This window comes from Podarcis pityusensis, assembly GCF_964106645.2.
Source record: "Podarcis pityusensis genome assembly, chromosome: 5".
In the NCBI taxonomy this organism is placed as follows: Eukaryota; Metazoa; Chordata; class Lepidosauria; order Squamata; family Lacertidae; genus Podarcis; species Podarcis pityusensis.
Window position 1 is genome coordinate 90,367,798 of NC_138032.1, and position 17,059 is coordinate 90,384,856.

The 17,059-nt window shown below is 47.2% G+C and overlaps 1 protein-coding gene across 1 annotated transcript in view; it reads right to left on the reverse strand.

Moving 5' to 3' along the window:
* WDFY4 (WDFY family member 4) overlaps window positions 1-17,059 on the reverse strand; it is a 190,342-nt gene that overhangs the window by 172,078 nt on the left and 1,205 nt on the right. The window contains exons 2-6 of the mRNA XM_081005350.1: window positions 13,797-14,071; window positions 6,169-6,283; window positions 4,074-4,183; window positions 1,460-1,612; window positions 553-742 (exon numbers count right to left, since the gene is read on the reverse strand). Of these exons, the coding sequence (XP_080861476.1) occupies window positions 553-742; window positions 1,460-1,612; window positions 4,074-4,183; window positions 6,169-6,283; window positions 13,797-14,054 (826 nt within the window). The 5' untranslated portion in view covers window positions 14,055-14,071. The remainder of the gene's footprint in view (window positions 1-552; window positions 743-1,459; window positions 1,613-4,073; window positions 4,184-6,168; window positions 6,284-13,796; window positions 14,072-17,059) is intronic.

Consider the following 17,059-nt stretch of genomic DNA (forward strand, 5'->3'; position numbering starts at 1 on the left):
GTCCATAAAATGATAATTGGTTTCATAATTTTTGATATCACAATATATTGTGAATCATGAGATGTGTGTGCTATGCAATCATCACAATGTGATGAAAACAGCGAAGCCAGCCAATGTCTCTACATAGCTCCATCCTTATTGCAGACATTGTGATATATCGGTATATCGTGATGTTTAGCTGCTGATATATCGCAAAGTTGAAAACCAGATATCAACTAGCCCTACATATAATCTGCTTTCTTCACAGCTGCTGCACTCTTCAATGAAGTCTATGTGGGAAGCACCTTATGGCAGGCATAGGCAAACTCTGGCCCTCCAGATGTTTAGGACTACAATTCCCATCATCCTTAGCTAACAGGACCAGTGGTCAGGGATGGTGGGAATTGTAGTCCCAAACTTCTGGAGGGTCGGAGTTTACCTATGCCTGCCTTATGGGATATCATTCACTTCTTAGCCCTGGGAAATAATCTTTCAACCCAAACAACACCAATACAGATCCACGATATCTATGATCTCCATCTCATAAGTGCAGAAGAACATGGTTCTTTTTACCTTGCAAGTATGAAATTGTGTTTCTGGACTGGGCCTTTGAAATTGTTCGGAGCACGTGGCTTGTGGGGCCTTTCCAGGAAGGGCTACCTCGGTCCCAAAAGGAGGCTGCTGCTATGATTAGAGACTGAAGGTCAGTAGCCATGAGAAGCTCCTCCACCCCTTGGTCTTCTGCATAAATGTTGAGCATTGTCTGGAAGCAAAGAACAACTGGAAGAATCAGGTGCTATTAGCCAAGAAGACCCTTCCCTGGACTTAACAACAACAACACCTCCTGCTTTGAGATATTTTCCCCATCCTGAGATGCTCAGATGCTCCATTTGCCTTAGGTAGCACTGCAAATGGTGACAGCAGTCACGTAATTAAAAGACGCCTGCTTCTTGGGAGAAAAGCAATGACAAACCTAGACAGCATCTTAAAAAGCAGAGACATCTCCTTGCCGACAAAGGTCCGTATAGTTAAAGCTATGGTTTTCCCAGTAGTGATGTATGGAAGTGAGAGCTGGACCATAAAGAAGGCTGATCGCCAAAGAATTGATGCTTTTGAATTCTGGTGCTGGAGGAGACTCTTGAGAGTCCCATGGACTGCAAGAAGATCAAACCTCTCCATTCTGAAGGAAATCAGCCCTGAGTGCTCACTGGAAGGACAGGTCGTGAAGCTGAGGCTCCAATACTTTGGCCACCTCATAAGAAGAGAAGACTCCCTAGAAAAAACCCTGATGCTGGGAAAGATTGAGGGCACAAGGAGAAGGGGACCACGGAGGACAAGGTGGTTGGACAGTGTTCTTGAAGCTACGAACATGAGTTTGACCAAACTGCGGGAGGCAGTGGAAGACAGGAGTGCCTGGCATGCTCTGGTCTATGGGGTCATGAAGAGTCGGACATGATTAAACAACAACAACAAGCCCTACCTGCACAAACATTTCCTGTGCCTGACGTTCGGCTTGACTCATCCCAGTGTTTCCACCAGCTTCCTCCAGGGGGAAGGCAAAGAAGAAATATAGGCACTGGAACAAGGCGACCGGGAGCCCAGATTTGATTATATTCCAGCGGGTTCCTCGTTCCTGGATATGGGAAAGCAAAGCTGATTGCATTAACCCTCATTTAAGGGCTTCTATCCTGCCAGCCCCTTTCACGTATAGAAAACAGTCCCATGAGAAAAGTTGGAAAAAGTTATGTTCTCCTGGAGAAGAGAAGGCTGAAGAAGACAAGTTGTTAGGCTGAGGCAACAGATCAGCTGGTACTTAAACTAGAATATGACAACTGCCAGGGGTGGCCCAAGATATTTTGGTATCTGAGGAGACCCCCCCCCCAAAAAAAACAGTGTCCCCTCCCCACCAGAAAAGAAGGGACGAGGAATCAACGTCAGGAACAAGGGGGGGGGGGTAAAGATCTACATAAGGATCTGCTGCCCCTGCCGCCTGAGTTCAGTCGCCTCACCTTGCCTCATGTGTGGGCTGGCCCTGGCAAGCACATACGCTGCCACAGGTATAACTGATTAGAGGGTGTTGTGAGGCAGAGGTCTTAATTCAAACCACAAACAGGGCTTGTCAGAGGCTAGGATTGCAGACACCCACAGCTCAAGGAGCTAGCAGTGACCCTAGTGGAGAATGGGGGGGGGGGGCACAGCTATCTTCATATTGGAGGTAAAGGTAAAGGGACCCCTGACCATTAGGTCCAGTCGTGGCTGACTCTGGGGTTGCAGTACTCATCTCGCTTTATTGGCCGAGGGAGCCGGCGTACAGCTTCCGGGTCATGTGGCCAGCATGACTGAGCCACTTCTGGCGAACCACAGCAGCGCACGGAAACGCCGTTTACCTTCCCACCGGAGCGGTACCTATTTATCTACTTGCACTTTGACGTGCTTTCGAACTGCTAGGTTGGCAGAAGCAGGGACCGAGCAACAGGAGCTCACCCCATCACGGGATTCGAACCGCTGACCTTCTGATCGGCAAGTCCTAGGCTCTGTGGTTTAACCCACAGCGCCACCCGCGTCCCATCATATTGGAGGTACTGGCCTAAATAAACATTGAAGATCACCCTCTCACTCTTCTTACCATCCTGCACTCTCTCCATAGCTGCAGCCCACTCTGTAAAAGCATTCTAGTATGGACAGCACTGGCCTGTGGGGTGGGGAGCAGCCATGGAGCCACCTTCCTGGCCGTGGTAATGCAGTTTACTTGAATGGGGCTGGCACGGGGCAGGGCAGCAGCAGGGTCGTGGCAGTATAGGGCAAACTAGATAAGCTCTGCTGGTGTGCCCACACAGCCTCAGGGCTCATCCACACTCATCCTGCTGTTTTGCCCTGGGGAAAACCGGAGCAAACAGCAATTTGGGTTTCCCCGTATTGCTGTTTGCTGCAATTTAGCACGAAAGAGCGGGTTTTCCCTGAGTAAGGAGCAAGGCAAGGGGAAAACCACTTGCACCCATGCCTAGAAAGTGCAGGTCATGCAGAAAACCACTTGAACCTACACTTTCAAGGCATGGGGCAAGCGGCTGGGTGGACGAGCCCTGAGCCTCACCACTGCCCTAAATAAGCAGCGATCGATTGGGTATGCAGAGACCTACCTTCTTCAGCTAGAAGTTTTCAAACTTCGTAACAATAGGACCTTAAGAAACCAAACTTCTTAAACTAAAGCCACTTCCAACCTGCAGAGGAGGTGGGATTGCGGGCGTCACAGCCCAGCCCCCACGCGATTGGGGGAATCCCCGGCCGTGTCACCCCCTGGCCAGCCAATCGGCTGGCTTTGGGGGCGTGACCCGCCAGATTTAAAAGCAGGCGCGGCCGGGGATCTCCCTCTTTTCCCGCATACCAGCTGTTCCTGTTTCCCACCCTATAAGGTTTCCATTCCTTGACCTTGCTATGGACCTTGGTTGGTCGCCGTTGAGGGGCCTGGTAGGGATTTTTCCACTTGGCAAATTAGCACCAGCCGCTTGGTTTTTGCCTACCTCGTAGCAAATTGTCACAACTTTCTTAGTATTGGTGGTTAGGCATTGGTATTGTTTTGTAAATGGAAGAGGGGAGGTAGCGCGATCACCTGCCCCGCATATTGAAGGGTAGTCCAATAAAGGATTCCAGGGGGCGTGGTCCTGTCTGAAGCCTATTGAGGTGAGGGCCTAAGCCACACCCCCGAGCGCTGACCCCGGGGGAATTCCTAGTTGATGTTCATCAGCAGGACTCCCCCTACTGGTGGTTAACCCTTCCCAGTCTTCAAGGCTGAAGCTGGATAGTCTGTTAGGACCAATGCCTAAGCCAATACCGCTCATCACCTGTAACCAATAAAGTTGTGGCCATATTTAGCCCATTAACCTTAAACAATTGTGTCATGTGTCTTTATTTCCACTGGGGGGGCGGGAACTCGCCACGCAATAGGTTTTGTGTAACAGCTGAATTCAATATCATTGAAGTGGAAACGGCTCCACTTAGAACTGACTCAGGTAAGTGAATGGCGCTCACAGGGTGAATTCATACCAACTCCTTCGAGTGGCAAGTCAGGGGCAGAGGAGGACAATGTTTTATCTCACCATGTGATCAAGGGAAAGTAAGTAGACAGATCTCAGGAGCACATAACCATCATCCGGCTCTTCTTCGTCCTTCCGTTGCAGAAATTGCCACACAGCCAGTTGGGCTTCTTCTGCCATTGAAGAGTAAAGGGGGAAGAAACACATTGGGGGAGGGGACAGCAGAATGCTTAGGTTATTGAACAGATGCCTGCAATACAGTGGTACCTCGGGTTACAGACGCTTCAGGTTACATACGCTTCAGGTTACAGACTCCGCTAACCCAGAAATAGTGCTTCAGGTTAAGAACTTTGCTTCAGGATGAGAACAGAAATTGTGCTCTGGCAGCGCGGCGGCAGCGGGAGGCCCCATTAGCTAAAGTGGTGCTTCAGGTTAGGAACAGTTTCAGGTTAAGAACGGACCTCTGGAACGAATTAAGGACTTAACTTGAGGTACCATTGTACTCTATTCTGCTCAAGACCCAAGAATAGGGCTGCCACAGAACATACTCTTCTCATCCCACTGTTTGTGTCTCTGTTACATCGATTTCTGCCCCATCCTTCAAATACATAATCAGGGTGGCTTCACAATAAAGCACCATAAAATATCCAATACCTAAAACAGCCTAAAAGCAGCAGCTCTTTAACAGTAGTTCTCTACGGGAATCTCCTTTCTCCTCTGGCATGGCGAGCCTCAATCGTCCAAGGAAAAGGCACCACCCTCTTCCAGCTGTCACTCACAGTGGTCTGCTCTGTGTATTCTCTCTCAGAGCTGACATTCCTCCATCTTTATCCCTGCTACTGTCAGTCAGCTTTCCCTGGAAGGGCCTCCCCTCCAAATTTCATTATGAACCAACACTCTGGCATGGCGATAAACAAGTCTCTGGGACAGGAGCCGAGTTTGGGATAAATGCGGTCCCAATTTCTGCGGGGTCAAACCAACATGGACCCATTTCACCCAGGGAATATTAACTGGGCAGTAGCGTAGCATGGGTTGCTAGCAGTGCCACAGTGCCAAACAGGCAGTGTAGGCACCAGCATATGGGTCCCACGCCTTTTAGGGGTCCCGCGACAACGGATCAAAATAATATTTATTTGATCTTCAAATAAAATTGCATTCAAGCTTTCTTAAAGGTAAAGGTAAAGGGACCCCTGACCATTAGGTCCAGTCGTGACCGACTCTGGGGTTGCGGCGCTCATCTCGCTTTATTGGCCGAGGGAGCCGACGTACAGCTTCCGGGTCATGTGGCCAGCATGACTAAGCCGCTTCTGGAGAACCAGAGCAGCGCACGGAAACATGGTTAACCTTCCCGCCGGAGCGGTACCTATTTATCTACTTGCACTTTGACGTGCTTTCGAAGCTCACCCCGTCGTGGGGATTCGAACCTCCGACCTTCTGATCGGCAAGTCCTAGGCTCTGTGGTTTAATCCACAGCGCCACCCCCGTCTCAAGCTTTCTTAGTTGAATATTATCCCACTAGAGCGCGAGGAGGGGGCTCCCCGAGATTTCAACTGCCTACCCAGGGGCCTCCACAGGGTTGCCTAAACCCGGGGCCACATGGAGCAGAGGGTGGGAGGGAGGGGAATGGATGGAGTACGCATGCACATTCAACCGCATCACCCAGGAGATCACAACCGCAGAGATAAGAAAAGCAGAGTCGGTCCATTGTCTGGTCACTTCCTGGCCAGCATGGAGAAGCCGTTTTCAACAGAGCCCAGTGACAGAAGCACGCAGCTATATTGAGGCAGCTCTGGGTGTCGCCATTGTGCACTCCTAACAATTTTGTGCCCCAGACAACTGCCCCTGCGGTCCTCCCCATGCTACGCTACTGTAACTGGGGCTGCTACTCAGGTAACACGAAGAAGAAATACTCTGAAGACAGAGTTGTTCCGCCTGGCCGGCTTGGAGTCAATTTGATTCCCTCCCCCTCTTTCTTTTTTCCTTTCTCCTCCTGTGATAGGCTGCATTTTAATTTTAATTGTTTTAATGTTTTAATGCTGTATTTTAATCTTGTTTTTAAGTTGTATTCATTCAACTCGTTTTTATTATTGGTTGTTAGCCGCCCTGAGCTGGGGAGGGTGGGGTAGAAATAAAATTTATTATTATTATTATGGTTCACCTGCAGGCTTCCCATTCAGCTTCTTCTTGATTTCTTTCGCCAGAAGCTTCGACGTCTCGCTTGCTAAAAGGTGGGTGTTTGGAAAGCAGATGTTGCCAGCTGACTGATCCCAGGCCTGAAACATATTTCAAAAATAATAAGAATGGTGTGTGTGTCCGTTTGGTATTAAATACACTGATTTTGCTTCCTGGGCATTAATTTCCATTGTTGCTATCCTAGCAGTAACATGTAACATAACGTTTATCACCAGCCTCCCAAATTTGCTACCAGATAATCTTGTGTGCCCTGTTCTGGCAGGCGCTGTCATATTAAGCACCCTATATTGTTTAGTTTTGCCTAGTAGAGAAAGGGAACGCGGGTGGCGCTGTGGGTTAAACCACAGAGCCTAGGACTTGCCGATCAGAAGGTCAGCAGTTCAAATCCCCGCAACGGGGTGAGCTCCCGTTGCTCGGTCCCTACTCCTGCCAACCTAGCAGTTCGAAAGCACGTTAAAGTGCAAATAGATAAATAGGTACCGCTGCAGCGGGAAGGTAGACGGCGTTTCCGTGCGCTGCTCTGGTTCGCCAGAAGCAACTTAGTCATGCTGGCCACATGAACCGGAAGCTGTACGCCGGCTCCCTCGGCCAATAAAGCGAGATGAGCGCCGCAACCCCAGAGTTGGCCACGACTGGACCTAATGGTCAGGGGTCCCTTTACCTTTAGTAGAAAAAAGGGGGTAGGAAACCAGAGGTGCGGGGTGAGCAGGGGGGGGTGTCCATTTTTGCTTTGTAAGCAGAGAAGAAGAGAGCTGAGGAGGAGGACTTAGATCAGAGGAAAATGGCAAGGGAATAAACCAGTAGTGGTCCTTCTGGAAGGACAGACTTGGCAGGATTTAAAGTATGACACATAACAGAGACTGCAAAATAAAATAAAAACAAAAATGTACTTGTATTTGCATCATACCTTTATGGACATTCAGCACGAGATACAACACAATTTATTTTGTACAGTGAACTTAGGTTCCCCTGGCCGTGCAATTGTAACAAATAAATCGCATTTCCCCTCTGAATCATGTGGCTGTGAGTCAGAATGACTAAGGAGGCCCTGAAAGTTCTAATACTTTCCTTTGGTGGGGAACTGATGGACAGGGGAAGAAGAGAAATGTTAAGACGCCTGGGTATATTTTGAAAGAGTCACCCGCCTTCATCAGAATCACATTGCAGGGGAACTTTTTGTTGTGTTGGCTAAAATTCCCATGTTGCACGAAAACGAGGGCGTAAGTTAATTTCCCAAATGGAGGCCATTGCGGGGTTTAAAGGCCAGAGCTGGAGCCCACTCAAGAAAAGTCCTGTGACTATGTTTAGAAATCTATCTATATATATGTTGAAAAATAATGCTATATTTTAATCATGTGAAGCAGTTGAAAGACTCATGAGACTTGAGAAAATGAGGAGGTTAGAGATCAAAAGTAACGTGATATAGGGTAGGGATTACTGTGGGCACATGTGAAACTAGAGAACCTGTGATGGGTAGGGTTGCCGTATCTTCAGGACCCACCAGGAATGTCCAGGTTTGCCTGTCCCCCCCCCCCAAGAGGCAGGCGGAGGCTTGCAAGCTTCTGTCTAGCAGAATGCCGCTGCATATTACTTTGTGTGGACAGGCAGTGTCCCCCAAACCCTGGGCGCCCCACCCTCAAGTGGAATAATGACTCAAGACAACGTGCTATGGGATTCAATTGGCCACAACTTTATTATATTTCAGATGTGGGTAGACCTTGGCTCAGGCATTGGGCGTTTATCCCTTCCACAGTCCCCAGCCGGAGATCTAGGGAACATCAGGGTTATCCAGTGTGGGGAGGGGATGGGCCGGCTCTGGAGAACATATGTTCAAGCAGAGATAGCCGCCCCCGTTACGCTGCCGTTGCAGGGGAGAGCAATGACGACCTCTCGGCGTACGGTCAAAGCCTCCCCTCAGAAACCCCTTTAACGGGGAACCCTGGTATCGCCGCCGCAAAGAGGAAGGGGGCGTGGGTCACCGCTACATGCCCCGCCCCCATTCAGGAAGATTGACTAAAGGATTCCGCCCATGGCCTGATACCGCCAAAGTTGTTACGGGAAAGGCAAAACCTGCCAATGCAGGGGAATTCCTTTCCAGCCCTTCAACAGCAACCTTGACGTAGCAGCTCCCACATACCTGTGAAGAAAAAGTTAACCTGCAAAATAAGACTTAACTGAGGGTGGGTAGGGTGGGAGAAGCTCTGGAGCCAACTGAGGATTCCCAGGTAAGATCCTCCCTCTATTGTGTGGGCAGGTAATCCCTCCCCTACCTGGCCTGGTCTCCTTGGCAACGCTTCCCCAAGGCGGGATTGGACAACTGACTGAGGTAGGTGGAGACCTCCAGGTGTCCCACCTGGGGGAAGGCGAAGCCAAGCCTGTGCTGATGGAGCCGCACAGGGTCCAGGGGCTGTGCGCGTCCACCCAAAGGGCGCCCCCCGTTTAATGTGGGGAGCAGTCATTCTGGTAGGGTCTGCCCTCCTCCACCGCTTCCCTCTCCCAATTAACCTCCTTCTCTGCAAGCTATTGCACAGACTTTGGAGAGGAAGTCTGTCCTCCTCTCTTCTCCCAATTAACCTCCGTCTCCAAACTTCTGCTTGCCCTGCCACCTTCCCCCGGGGAAACTTGCTATTTACCACTGAATCAGAGCAAATGTCAGTCGGGTTCCCCCCAGATTAATGTTTGCTCCAGTTCAGCAGTGAGGAGCGGGTTTTCCTGGAGAAAACAGTGGGGTAAATGGAAAACCACTTGGAGCTGTGCCTGGAGAGCCTGCAACAAGTGAAAAACCAGTCAGACCCAGGCTTTATAGGTGTGGGGCAAGCAATATGTGGACAAGCACTCAGTGCTGGGAGGAAGCACAGAGAAAGGAAAGTAACTGGTCTGGGCTCAAGAAGAGGGAGAGGACAGTGAGGTGGCCTTTGGTTCTTCTCAAGCGAGTCCAAGGAGGCCAGGACAAGAAATGACGAAGGAAGAAGAGTTTGGATTTGATATCCCGCCTTTCACTCCCTTTGAGTCTCAAAGCGGCTAACATTCTCCTTTCCCTTCTTCCCCCACAACAAACACTCTGTGAGGTGAGTGGGGCTGAGAGACTTCAAAGAAGTGTGACTGGCCCAAGGTCACCCAGCAGCTGCATGTGGAGGAGCGGGAAATCGAACCCGGTTCCCCAGATTACAAGTCTATCGCTCTTAACCACTACACCACACTGGCTCTCACAGGAGACTGACGTGAGGAAAAACTGGAGGGCAGAGAGAAGAGGTGAGAGTCCGGACTGGAAGATATATTTATTGTTATTTGAAGTGGAGTGGAGAGATGGATAATTTCAGAGGGAAGCAAGTGTAGTGGGGTCTGCCTCGGAGGCGGAAGAAAATAAAATGTTTGACTGGGAAGTTCCCAATCCCATTTTAAGGTGCGTGGTTCTAATCAGAAGCCCCAGTAATGGACATAGGAAATCACTGGCTATGTCAGTTTGCATTTATTAGTGCAGAAAGTATTGATGTGATGTGTAGAGATCTTTCCTATTCTAATTAACTCAAGAGAGTTCTGAAAGCTTCTCTCTGCGAAAGAAACAAGCAGAAGGTTCATGATGTTTGGGTTATTCCTTCAGAGAAGCTAAGTACAGCTGGCTTAAACAGGTTCTGGTATCTCTTCTGTCAAGGTCATGCTTACTATAATGTCCTCCCATCAGATGTCAAGGAAATAAACAACCATCTGACTTTTAGAAGACATCTGAAGGCAACCCTGTTTGGGGAAGTTTTGAATGACTGCTGTTTTAATGTATTTTTAATATTTTGTTGGAAGCCACCCAGAGTGGCTGGGGAAACCCGGTCAGATGGGCGGGGGTATAAATTTATATACCTCACCCTCCCTCCTCTCTCTCTCCCCCTTCCTTTTCGCTCTCTATCTCTCTCTCTATCTCTTCCTTATCGCTCTCTCTCCCATCCATCCATCCTTCCTTCTCTCTCTCTCTCTCTCTCTCTCTGTCCCTTCCTTCTCTCTCTCCTTTTCACCTTTCCTTCTCTCTTTTTCTCTCCTTCGGTCTCTCTCTCTCTCTCTCTCTCTTCCTTCTCTCTCCCCCCCTCTTCCTTCCTTAATTATTTTATTTTTATTATTATTATTATTATTATTATTATTATTATTAAGTAAGGCCAGAAGGAGCCTAGGTTTCACTTTCTCTTTCTATCTCTTTTCCTTGTGTGGTGTTCTGCACATAGTATGCTTAGTGTTAATGTTTAGACTTATTATAAATTATTGTAAGTTTAAGCCCGCTGCAACTGGATTTCTTATGGACGGTGCCAATCCTGAATGTATTGGATTTGTGACCATTATGCTCATTTGCCTTCAGTGGCAGTAAAGCTCTGCTGAATGAAATACAATTGCCTCTGGTCTATTTTTGGTGAATCCTGCAAAGTGTTTAAGTTTTTACTCTGCTAACTATACATCAGAGTTCTACTCTGGATCATATTGAGTAGGATTCCATGACAGGACATAGGGGGAAAAATGATGGTGGGGTGGACAGTGTGTTTAGGGAAAATGAAAGACTTTTCCAAACTAAAATCTGGATTGAAGAGGGAGCTATACTGATTCACAAAAGGGGCTTCTGCTAGCCCCGTAGTAGTTCTGGCTCCCAGAACACAGAGCTTGGGGAAATAAATTGTGTCCGTGTTTCAATCAGAATCATCGATTCAGAGTTGGTAGGGACTCTGAAGACAGTCTTATCCAACCCCCTGCAATGCAGGAATATGCAACTGACCCTTATGGGAATCAAACCTGAAAACTCGGCATTCTTAGAACCACTCTCTAACCAGCTGAACAAGTCTGTTCATCTTTGTTTGTTTGTTTTCCCTAAACACCTTAAAGAGTAGCTAATAATATAGTAGTAGTATAAGCATTGGAGGCAATGGAGGCAGTGAGAGATTTTACTTTCTTGGGCTCCATGATCACTGCAGATGGTGACAGCAGTCACGAAATTAAAAGACACCTGCTTCTTGGGAGAAAGGCGATGGCAAACCTAGACAGCATCTTAAAAAGCAGAGACATCTCCTTGCCAACAAAGGTCGTTATAGTTAAAGCCATGGTTTTCCCAGTAGTGATGTATGGAAGTGAGAGCTGGACCATAAAGAAGGCTGATTGCCGAAGAATGGATGCTTTTGAATTCTGGTGCTGGAGGAGACTCTTGAGAGTCCCATGGACTGCAAGAAGATCAAACCTCTCCATTCTGAAGGAAATCAGCCCTGAGTGCTTACTGGAAGGACAGATCGTGAAACTGAGGCTCCAATACTTTGGCCACCTCATGAGAAGAGAAGACTCCCTGGAAAAGATCCTGATGTTGGGAAAGATGGAGGGCACAAGGAGAAGGGGACGACAGAGAACGAGATGGTTGGACAGTGTTCTCGAAGCTACAAACATGAGTCTGACCAAACTGTGGGAGGCAGTGGAAGACAGAAGTGCCTGGCGTGCTCTGGTCCAGGGGGTCACGAAGAGTCGGACACGACTAAATGACTAAACAACAACAGTATAAGCATTGGTGAGAGAGGTGCAGATATTGAGATCAGAAGGGAATTAAAAGCCTACATACGTTATGGGGTTGGCCATTGCGTCATTAAAACTGGCTGGTCACAAGAATAGTTTCACATGCGTGTACAATTTTGCAACAGCAATATAAATAATAAATAATAATAATAATAATACATTTTTATTTATACCCCGCCCTCCCCAGCCAAGACCAGGCTCAGGGCAGCTAACACTGAATATAAATACAGTAAAAACCTTTTTTAAAATAACCGCAGTTGATTAAAATATAAGCCAGAACACAGTTTAAAATGCAGCTTAAAATGCAAAAAGAAATATACAAAAAGAAAACCCACAAGAGGAACACTCCACCTGATCAGAGGTTTCTATCTTAATTTCCAACAGTGACATATTTCCTCATTTGTTAGACTGTTGTTTTTCATTTGAATGACATGCTCTCAGCGACTGTGGTTAACTTTAGTTACAGATAGGTAGCCGTGTTGGTCTGCCATAGTCAAAATAAAAAAAATCCTTCCAGTAGCACCTTTAAGACCAACTAAGTTAGTTCTTACCAAGAACTAACTTAGTTGGTCTTAAAGGTGCTACTGGAAGGATTTTTTTTATTGTGGTTAACTTTGTCATGCTTAATTACATCACCAGGGGCCGCTGCTAAGTGGCAGGTTTGGACCGTGAAATCTGGGATTTCCCAACCCTAGTTGTGGGTCTTTCTCTTTCTTTCTCTCTCTCACATGCACGCATGCACACACACACACACAGAGAGAGAGAGAGAGAGAGAGAGAGAGAGAGAGAGAGAGAGAGGTCTGTGGGCTGGACTTCCTGTAGAGTGCAACTGGGGTAGCAAGAATTAACTCTCTCTTCCCAACTGCAGCCCTCAAGAAGATCAAATAGGCTTGGGGGAAAAAATATTCTCTTGGCTACAAGAAGATTTCTTTCAAACCTAATTTCAGCAGTGGGGGAAGGGAGAACAACAGCAACCTCCAGACACCAGCGTTAGTCACGGCGACCCATGAAGAGGCCACTCTGCAATACTATAGTGTGTGGATGTAAATCTTCTCTCTGCCACTTAAAAAATTCCCAGATATTCTGCAGATTCTACTTTGTGACATGCAGTGGTACCTCAGTTTTCGAATGTACGTAATCTGTTCCGGAAGACCGTTCATGTTCCGAAACATTCAAAAACCAAAAACTCAGTACGGAAGCCTCAGTACAGAAAACTCAATATGGAAAACTCAATATGGAAGCCGCTTGGCATCTTTGACTTCCAAGGCGAGTTCAAAAACTGAAGCATTTACTGAAGCATTCGAAAACCAAAATGTTCGTCAACAGAGACATTCGAAAACTGAAGTACCCAGCAAAACCATTCCTAGATATTCAGTCAAATTTTGCTTGCTCGCCTCTTTAAACCCATTACTGTTGCTGAGAGGGAGTAAAATGTTGGCTGTTGACATTCCAGCGGTTGCAGATTTGTGGGGAGGGTTGTCACCTTGTCCCCCACATGCACACACTAGAGAAGTTCTTTTGACCATCCTACCCCGTTCCTCGGTCCGTATAGTTAAAGCTATGGTTTCCCCAGTAGTGATGTATGGAAGTGAGAGCTGGACCATAAAGAAGGCTGATCACCGAAGAATTGATGCTTTTAAATTCTGGTGCTGGAGGAGACTCTTGAGAGTCCCATGGACTGCAAGAAGATCAGACCTATCCATACTGAAGGAAATCAGCCCTGAGTACTCACTGGAAGGACAGATCGTGAAACTGAGGCTCCAATACTTTGGCCACCTCATGAGAAGAGAAGACTCCCTGGAAAAGACCCTGATGTTGGGAAAGATGGAGGGCACAAGGCGAAGGGGACGACAGAGAATGAGATGGTTGGACAGTGTTCTCGAAGCTACAAACATGCGCTTGACCAAACTGCGGGAAGCAGTGGAAGACAGGAGTGCCTGGCGTGCTCTGGTCCATGGGGTCACAAAGAGTCAGACACGACTAAACGACTAAACAACAACAACCCCGTCCCTCAGTATGAGCAAGACCTCGTAACAAAAATATGCAATAGATAGAGATCCAACCAACCTTCAGAAAGATGGGCAAGAAGGTCAGAAGTTGGCTTTGTAGCTCTGCTGGATTCATCTCCCCATATTCCATGAACTGCTTGCTTAAGGTCTCCCATAGGAAGTAAGGGCATTTGCTCTGATCTTCCTTACGGAGCTCAGCAGGTTCTGCTTTGACTACCATCACATTGCCAGCTTGGGCTTGATCCTGGCCTGCATTCTTGTCAGGTGAATCCATCTCCTTCTCCAGCTGTTTTGGGAACTCTAGCTCAGCCTCCATGCTTGGGTCAAAGTGATCTGGGAAGAAAGACCAAAATGTCATTTTCTTGCAGGGTGTCTTACACTAAGCAGCACAGATGAGTTGCTGTGCTGAGACAATGGTGGAAAAGGTTTGAGAGCAAAGTCTCCATTTCACTGTACAGAGCAGTCCATCGCCTTGTAGTGACGGTTCAGAGGTTACGGCAGTGCCATGGAAGCAGCTGGAGCAAAGCTTCTTCCTACATTTTTGTGGTAACATGCAAACCTGACATTTATAGTTCACTGACGCGGTTGTGTCACACACCCCGATGGCACTTCCCCTACCCAGGGCCAGAACTGACCTCAGGGTTTCTAAATCCATCCTCTCCGAGTTATGAGTTCCTATATTGGCAGAATGGAATGAGAAGAATCACGAGGCTAAGGTAGTGTTGGAACGGGTCCTAAGATTATGTATTAGCAACAGTGCACGGGAGGCAAATCTCCAGGTGAGCAAAGGGTAAAAAGGTAAAGGGACCCCTGACCATTAGGTCCAGTCGTGGCCGACTCTGGGGTTGTGGTGCTCATCTCGCTTTAGTGGCCGAGGGAGCCGGCGTACAGCTTCCGGGTCATGTGGTCAGCATGACTAAGCCGCTTCTGGTGAACCAAAGCAGCGCACGGAAACGCCGTTTACCTTCCTGCTGGAGCGGTCCCTATTTATCTATTTGCACTTTTGACGTGCTTTCGAACTGTTAGGTTGGCAGGAGCTGGGACCGAGCAACGGGAGCTCACCCCGTCGCGAGGATTCGAACCGCTGACCTTCTGATCAGCAAGTCCTAGGCTCTGGGGTTTAACCCACAGCGCCAAGGGTGTGGGACCCCAATTCTGCTGCAAAATGGTGCAAAAAAATTAGAGCAACAACATTGTTTTCATTTCACTTCTAATATGTATACCACCTTTCTATATTGCTATACCCAAGGCAATTTATGAGCTGAAGAAACAACAAAATAGCAAAGGTCACACACGTCATAACGATCTGATCCAATACAAAAAAGTCACAATAACTTCAAAAGAAACAACTTATATCAAATAAAGCATTATTCAACAATCCAATAGAATATAATAGCAAACGGTGAAATTAAATGCCAGCAAATAATAATTAATCAGTTGACGCTTATTACAATGAAGAATTACTAATCTATAATCAATAAAAATAACAGCAAGTCGCAATGCATAAAATACCACAAAACATACAAAACCACGTAAAAGGGTCAAATTGAGAAACAAGGACGCACAACTTATAAAATTATTATTTTCAAATATCTCTGAACGCCTCTTTTTTCTTCCCAGCTCTGTTCTCAAAGTCCTGGTTTGGAAAAGGCTTCTAGGGTAATGCAGGTGGAAAAAGCCATTGCCTGGTGCACAGCAGAAAGTCTCTCTCCCCTTACCAGCTGAAAGAAACATCATCTGAAATAAATTCCATGCAGCTGCGGCAAATGAAACCAAATTCCACAATGCTTCCCAACTTGGCCCTGACTTTTTGCTGCAAGTAGCACAAACATAATAGCATTGCTCTAACTAGAATTACCAACAGTCTACTATTCCACAAGCCCTACTATTATTTCTTTATCCAGACAGGTAATTTGGAAGATTGAGGAGAGGGGACCCCCCCTAAACCCTAGAAATTAATAAATGGTAGGATTTTGATTACTTGGGATGGAAAGGGAGAGATACCAGCTGCAGAGGAACTCCTAGGCTAGGCTATGCAAAACAACCTGGCCAAGCTAGAGCCATTAAGAGCCATTTACCATATTTTTTGCTCTATAAGACTCACTTTTTCCCTCCTAAAAGGTAAGGTAAGGGGAAATGTGTGTGCGTCTTATGGAGCGAATGCAGGCTGCGGAGCTATCCCAGAAGCCAAAACAGCAAGAGGCTATCCCAGAAGCCAGATCCCTCTTGCTGTTCTGGCTTCTGAGATTCAGAATATTTTTTTTCTTGTTTTCCTCCTCCAAAAACTAGGTGCGTCTTGTGGTGTGGTGCATCTTATAGTGCGAAAAATATGGTATATAGGGCAATTGAGAGCCATTGGCAATACAAGAGAACTGCCCTCCCCACTTTCCCTGGCGTGTGAACAGAGACTCGGGGGGGGGGGGTTGGAATGTTATCAGGGTAACTGGCAGGTGATAGGAAAATAGTTTTTAGCAAGGTGTTTTGTTAAAGAGGAAGATAGACTGGGATCCATCTTGGGCAGGCTGGCTGAAGGCTGGCTGCTCTGCTGTGGGGTACAAGCCCCTCTTGAAATGACCAAGCTGTAATATCTGGCCTCCCTCCCTGCAGACAGAGGGTGTAGATAGGTGAAGAAACCACATTTCTTAAAGCTACGGCAGTCTCTGCCATGTCTCAATTCTCAGACCCTGGGTGAGTGCCTGGAATACCATGGGCTCTTGCTACCGCTCAGCAGAGAGAGGGGGGTGGCACCCAACTTTTGTAACAATACAGTTATTCATGTGTTTGCTAGCCCTGAGTTTGCTTTCTTAACTGGTCACAAAGAGGCTATGCAAGGTACATGTGGAACGGCTTTTAGTGCCTAAGAACCAGGAAATGAAACCCATCCAACCGTTTTTAACAGCCCACGGTGGAGCAAAGTGCATTTGATAACTGTATACAATAGGCGTAAGGAGAAACAAAACTGTTTTGAGCAAATTCCCCTCTCAGCTGGTAGTACCAGCGCACTCTTTGTGTCAGCTGCTTCAGAAAGTCCAATATGGCTTCTGGAGGAGAGAAAAGAAAACTTTGGTTTCTTTATAAACTTCAGAAGTTTATCTGAGCATGCTTACGAAGGTTCAGGTTGCAAAAGGTGAAAGAAGTGCATTTACTAGAGCTACACCATTGCAAGCCTTGGTTATTTCTGTATAAGTAGTCAGAAAACAAGTCTGGGAGGCGAAAGTATAATCTGGCCAAATTCCTCCCTGCAACACCCAAAACCCAGTGATTTACAACCAGGCTAAGCTGAGAGGTCAATCATTTTTTGTGCCGGTCTAACCACTACCA